This window comes from Trypanosoma cruzi, genomic scaffold (genome assembly GCF_000209065.1).
Source record: "Trypanosoma cruzi strain CL Brener 1047053516331 genomic scaffold, whole genome shotgun sequence".
NCBI classification, from domain to species: domain Eukaryota; phylum Euglenozoa; class Kinetoplastea; order Trypanosomatida; family Trypanosomatidae; genus Trypanosoma; species Trypanosoma cruzi.
In genome coordinates, this window is record NW_001849465.1 from 147,303 (window position 1) to 153,706 (window position 6,404).

General features: G+C 48.9%; 1 protein-coding gene and 1 pseudogene across 1 annotated transcript, besides 6 other annotated features; both read left to right on the top strand.

The window, feature by feature from the left end:
- On the top strand, positions 1 to 372 carry Tc00.1047053506215.10 (annotated as a pseudogene; the record flags this gene model as incomplete).
- Positions 1 to 1,505: a sequence feature (heterozygous, Esmeraldo-like haplotype).
- Positions 1,163 to 1,201: a microsatellite.
- Positions 1,321 to 1,370: a sequence feature (T-rich).
- Positions 1,403 to 1,426: a microsatellite.
- Positions 1,506 to 2,707: a sequence feature (haploid, non-Esmeraldo-like haplotype).
- On the top strand, positions 1,595 to 6,404 carry Tc00.1047053506215.19 (hypothetical protein, conserved; the record flags this gene model as incomplete). The annotated part of the gene is made up of 1 exon (XM_799551.1): positions 1,595 to 6,404. A coding segment is annotated over one exon (4,810 nt), but the record flags the coding sequence as incomplete, so codon positions are not given.
- Positions 2,708 to 6,404: a sequence feature (haploid, Esmeraldo-like haplotype).

The window sequence follows — 6,404 nt, forward strand, 5'->3', positions numbered from 1 at the left end:
TTCGGCCGAAGTGTATATTGGGTTGAGTTGGGTTTAATTGAAAGCCGGAATTGGCAGCTTGGGCGCGTGGTGAGGCTTTCTTCTTGAAAAGCGCCTTAATGAGCGGGTTTTTCCGGTTCTTTTGGGAGGCTTTACCCGCTCGGCTTTGGTGTTCCGCCGTGAAGAGATGGTTTTTTCTCCGACGCGTCGTTCAGGCGTACTTCATCAGTTGCGAGTCCCATTATATTGATCTTGTACGGAGCATTGGGATGCGGGGGCAAATGGTTTTGCAACGACGCGAGGCGGCTGCGAAATATATCCAACATGTCTTTGAGTTAAAGTGGTTGTTTCAACTGCACGAAGTCATGTTGTTGGAAGAGCAACATCGCCTGAGGTTGTGTGTGGAGGAGGGGCGTAACGCCAGTCAGTTGTTGGAACAAATGATGGCAGTTTCAAAGGTGCAGTTGGAGTATTTTATGGGGCGCGAGGAGGCGAGGGCAGCTGCGGCTGTGCGTGTCACTTGCCATGCGGATACCGAGGGAGTTGTTGCTTCCAGCCAAAGCGATGAAAAGAGCGACAACACGCAGGATATCCACGTGGCATCTTCTTCTTGTTCCTTTTCTTTTGCTGAGACGCCAAATGAAAGAATTTATGAGAAGGGAAACGCAAATGGGTTGGAGGAGCTTCTTTTTGAAATGTTGCTCAGTGAAAATCGGGAAAAACACGCCCTGAGGCTTGAGCTCTGTTTACTACGACGCCAGCTTGCTGAGTACACGGAGATGAACTTTGACAGGCGATCCTCACTCTGCAACGTCACGGAATGCGATGGAAATGATTGAGGGACAGGGCCTGTGCAACCACCAACGCGATGGAGCCTTGGCAACAACAACAACGGCAACGAAACCGCGTCAGCACGGGCGAAGAGAGACGTGTAACGTGCTTCCTATTCCATTGTCGTCGTCTACACCGCCTGCTTCTTCCGCTGAGCATGTTTTTATTAGTTGTTTCGGTAACGTAGTACATACGGCCACGTAAACAGGAGGAAGTTTTTTGGTTGAATTTCCAGTGAAACTTGTGACGATGCGGTGTGGTCTCCGCGCTACAAACTGTTACTGCGGAAACGACTCGGCGGTCTTTGATGCTCAAGAGCAGCTGCGCACGCTGACGCTGGTGGTTACAATATTATGCATATATATATATATATATATATGTACATATGTATTGGGCGAGAGAGATGGGCGGGTGCGAGAAACCACTTCAGTTGAAACGAAGACAAAGACTGTGCGTCCAATTTTATTCTTGAGAAGATCACCAATTTTTCCCCCGCACTTCTTTGATGTATTTTATTTATTTATTGTTTTATCTTCTGTTTTTTTTTTTTTTTTGTTGTTGTGTGTGTGTGTCTTCAATGATTTACTGCCGTAGAGAGAGAGAGAGAGGGAGAGAGCCGTGCTTCGGACTGTTCGTAGAGACCCACTGCATACGGCAAAGTTGGCTGGAGGCCTCCGTGGGAAGGGAGAGCGGAACCATTCAAAAGAGGAAAAATACAAACAACAACAGCAAAATCAGTCAATAAAACAATCAGGAGGAAGAAGTGAGTAAAGGACCGTGAAGGATGTCACTGTATTTTGTAAATGGTGTTGTGAGTCAGGGCGTCGTTGATGCGGAGCTCGTCTTGGCGCACCCCATTCTGCCCATTGTGGCGTCTGTGTGGAAAGGGCCGGCGCACCTGCTAGTAACAGATGCCGAAGGTGAGTTTATTGCCGATAGCGGAGCACAATTGGCATTGAAAGACGCAGGCAGCATCACTTCCATGGCGTGGCATCCCACACATCCGGCATTGGCGATTGGGTGCTCGTCTGGGAGACTTATGATGTGGTCACTTCCCCCGGTAAAGAAAACAGCCATCTCCATGATCCCACTAGAGCCACCGGTAGATACTGAAAAGGCATTACCACAGCACGACGAAGGTTCCGTGACGGCGTGCGTGTGGTCTGGTGGCGGGACATACTTGCTGACCGCATCGAAAAAGCTGCGTGTGGTAATGTGGATGGTGGAAAGCACGACTGTGAACACGGGGGGAAATGATAAGGATGGTGCCGCGACAATGATGCGATTTAGACTTTTACCACTGTGGTCTGTGCCAACAGAGGTGGTTATTTTGCAAGCACTGCACGTCACCTCTTCTATTGTGCTGTCTCTCCAGCAGTCTGCACAACGGTTGCAACGGTACAACACGGAAGGTACTTTATTGCCGACGCCCGCTTCTCATCGTGGCATAGATGATGAGGGCGATGAGTGCGCGTTTTTTCTTGCTAGCACCGGTGACAAACACATTTTTGCACTAACAGAGGATCGGAAGCTTTTCCCACTTTGCTCACTGGACGAACCGCTCATGACGGTACTTTACGACTCAGCAGAACGGCAACTTGTTGCGTTGAGCGTAGCGAATGTGATTAGTATATACCACGTCTCAGAAGAGTTTAAAGTGAAAATATTTCTTCGCCGTAAATTGTCGACTCCAAACGTCAAGACAGAACGATTTACGCTGACGATGCTGTGGGCCACACCAGGAGTTCTTGCGTTTGGGTGTGGGGACAATCGGGTGCGTTTTTTTGACATTCGTGACGACCGGGTGTATGTTTTGTCGCATCCAGCGCTAGCTGCTGCTCACATCACGCACATTGCAACTCTTCTGAAGAAAGGTTTATTAGCCATGGCAACCGCAGAAGGGCCGCTCGCCGTATTTCAGCGAAATGCAGAGGCATATTTTAATGGGAACTCTGCCACCACGGCGGCCGTCAATTCGGGTGCTGAAAAGATGGACAACTGCCCCATGGGTGGCAATATAAGTAAGGTGGAAAACGATCCGGCGGAGCAGTGGGACTTGTTGACTGTTGTTGATATGGAGGGATGCGTGGATCGCTTGAGCTTTACCACTGCGAGTCACATAGTTGTCGCTCTTGCGACGGGAAAAATGCAGGTTCTTCGCGAAACGGTCCGAAAACGTGCGTGGGATGGCGTTGTGGCCGCAACACAAATATCCATGGAAATGGTCGTGGTGGAGAGTGTCACTGGCTGCCAGTGTCTGTTGAAGAGTGGCAGTAAAATTCGCGGCATGGCTGCCGCCTTTCCCATTATTGGACTTTGGAATGGTCACCAAATAGACCTTTACACTGTCAGCGAGGCAAAGTCAACGGCTACCTTGACAAATTTCATACCGACAACAAGTCCAGCTTTTGCTGTGCATCCTGAGGGGCTATTTTATGTGAAGGATGCCAACCGCGTCTTGTTTACCAATTTCCAACTTGTGACAATTGGCCAAATTGCCTTTACCGAGACGGAAGGGACGCCGATTGTCATTGATGTGATGGGTGATGTTGTCGTGACCATTTCCTCCACGAATGCCATGCGGATAGCATGCGTGAGTGGGCGTGAATTACGTCAACTGGGTCCACCACGTCAACTCACACTTCCAGACGACAGTATAGTTGTGACCGATGCGAAGGTGAATGCGCAAGGCCGTCGTGTTGCACTCATGACACGTCGCATCGCGGACGATCTACCAGACAGCCGCATTTGGGTGTATGACTGCGATAGAGATTTACTGAATTTCTATGACTTTGCCGCACGTGGCGAGATACCCGACGCTGTCTACTGGAATACCCCAGAGCCGAACAGCAATACGATTGGCGAGCTTGGTTACCTTCTCTTGGCCTGTGAGACACATCAAATAAAAAACAACAACGTACCCCATTCAACGGATAGTACGGACGAAGGTGGCGAGTGCCTTACAAGGAATGATTCCTCGAAGGGACCAAAATTACAGAGTGATTCCTCTGTTATTGCTACAAGTCGTGCCGTAGATGTTCTGGGAATGGAGTCGATGCCCGACCTTGAGAACTTTGCAGAAAAGAAGCAGCGTGCGGAAGAGGAGAGTTATGCAGGCGGTTTTAGTGGGGTTAACCCTCACGCGAATCGCACACATTCCGTTGTGACTCTTTTTTCAACCAACAAGGGTCTTATTGTACACAATGCCGTCTTACTAAAGAAGTACCAAATTTGTTTAGTTGGCCTTACTGTTCCCGACTTTTTACTGGCCTCCGTGCGCATCAATGGTAACCCTAGCAATCCCGAGGACTACATGATTGAGCAAAAGCGACTGCGAGACTTTGAAGGGCTCAAAACGGAAAAAGACGTAGCGGTATTGGAGGCACTTATGAAGTTTAGCTACTACTCCACCATAGGCAATATGGATGAGGCATATCGCTGCGTCAAGACCATTAAAAACTCTACAGTTTGGCAAAGTCTCGCACGAATGTGCATCTCCTCCGGTCGTCTTGACGTCGCGGAGGTTTGTCTTGCGCAGATGCAGGATGGTGTTGCCGCTAGTGCTCTCCGAGAAGCCCGCACAAAGTACCCAGAGGAGAAGGATGTGCATCTTGCAACTCTTGCCTGTGGTCTTGGATTGGTGAAAGAGTGTGAGGATCTTCTGCGCAAGGCCAAGAGGTTTGACCTCATCACGGATCTGCTGTTGGCGTGCGGTAAGTTCGAACAGGCACAGCGACATGCGAAACAGTACGACCGCATCCACATACATCCGGTGGCGTATAAGTATGCGCAGTTTATGGAATCCTTTTCCAACTTTGACTCCTCCATTATGTGGTACTGTAACGCCGGTTGTCTCGCTACTGATGTTCCCCGTGTATTCTTTCAAAGTAATTGCTTGAACGAACTACGTGACCTCATCATGTCACCATCCGAGAAGGCGGCAAATGATGCGAGTCCCACCACGGGCAATTCCGATAATGCTGCGGGTGAGAAGCAAAGTAGCGGGAATGGAAATGGCAACAATGGACCATTGGGAACGGCATCTTCTGTCGAGGATGGAAAATTAGATGAGAACTCTGCGGGAGATGGTAGTGTGGCAAAACAACAGCCCAATTTTCGGCATCTCTTGGCGTACAACCGTGATCTTTTGATATGGTGGGCACAACACAGTGAGCGGAAACGTCAGTTTGCAGAGGCAATTAAGTTTTACATGTTAGCAAAAGATTTCTTCAATACTGTGCGGCTTCTCTATGCGGAGAATCCTCCACGAATTGAGGAAGCGATAGAACTGGTGGATAAGGAGATTGAAAAGGCTTGTATGCGAGCAAACAACGCCGCGGGTGTGGCCATTGCAAGAAGAGAATCGCCAACGACAGAGACGGAACCTGTGGGCGCAGCCTTCTTTGTCGGTCTACACTACGAACATTCTAATGATGTGCCGAATGCGTTGAAGTACTACAAACATGCTGGGGCTTGGCGGGCTGCCTCAAAGTTGGCAAAGGCACAACGGCGCTATGTGGATCTGCTTGCTTTGTCACTTGCGAGTGATGATACACAGCTTATGCTTGATAGTGCAGCATTTTTAGAGCGAAACAGTGTTTTTGACAAGGCTGTAGAATTGTATCACCGAATTGGTGATGTTCAAAAGGCCATTGATGTATGTATTAAGGGAGGACTTTATGATACAATGCATCGAATTAGCTCCACGTTAGATGCGCAAAGCGACCCGGAGGTGTTCATGCAGATGGCGGAGCACTTTGTTGGGAGCGGGCACTACAACAAGGCGGCAGAAATGTACATATTTGCAAAGGCGTTTCCTCGCGCTCTTGAACTTTGCACTTCGCACGGAGTGACACTTACAGATGAAATGGCGGAGTCGATGTCTTCAGATGCAAACTGTTCAAACCTATCGGGGGAGGAACGGAACGCGTTATTGCGGCAGATTGCAGGTATTGCAAAGGACCAGGGGAACTGGAACCTTGCCTGTAAGAAGTACACAGAGATTGGTGAACGGTTGAAGGCAATGAAGATGTTGATGCGTGGGGGTGATGTGAAGAAGGTCATTTTTTTTGCGAGTCACTCTCGAAATACGGAAATTTACACTCTCGCGGGGAATTTTTTGCAGTCCCAGAACTGGCACACGGATTCAAATATCTACAAACATATCGTTCTTTTTTACACGAAGGCGAAAGCTTTTAGTAACCTTATCTCTTTTATTGATGCCTTTGCTCAACTACAGATTGACGAAAACCGCAACTATTACGAGGCGTGGTGTGCGCTTAATGAATGTGTGCAGGTTTTGGAGCGTAACCGAGACGCTGTGTATGGAGGCAGCAGTATTATGGCAAAGGAGGAGGGTCTTCGAACGCGCCGTGATATTGTCCAACAGGTAGTGATGGCGCTGAAACTACTTGTTGACAGCGCATCTGACGACAAGAAGGCGAAGGAGCTTATCGCTGTTTGTTCTGACCTCATCAAACGCTCTCGACCAAATCACCAGGACAGTGCGAATGTTTTGGCGGCCATTCGAATCGGAGACGTCTTTGCACTTCTTGTGCGTTACTATTATGAAAACGACCGGTCAGCGAAGGATG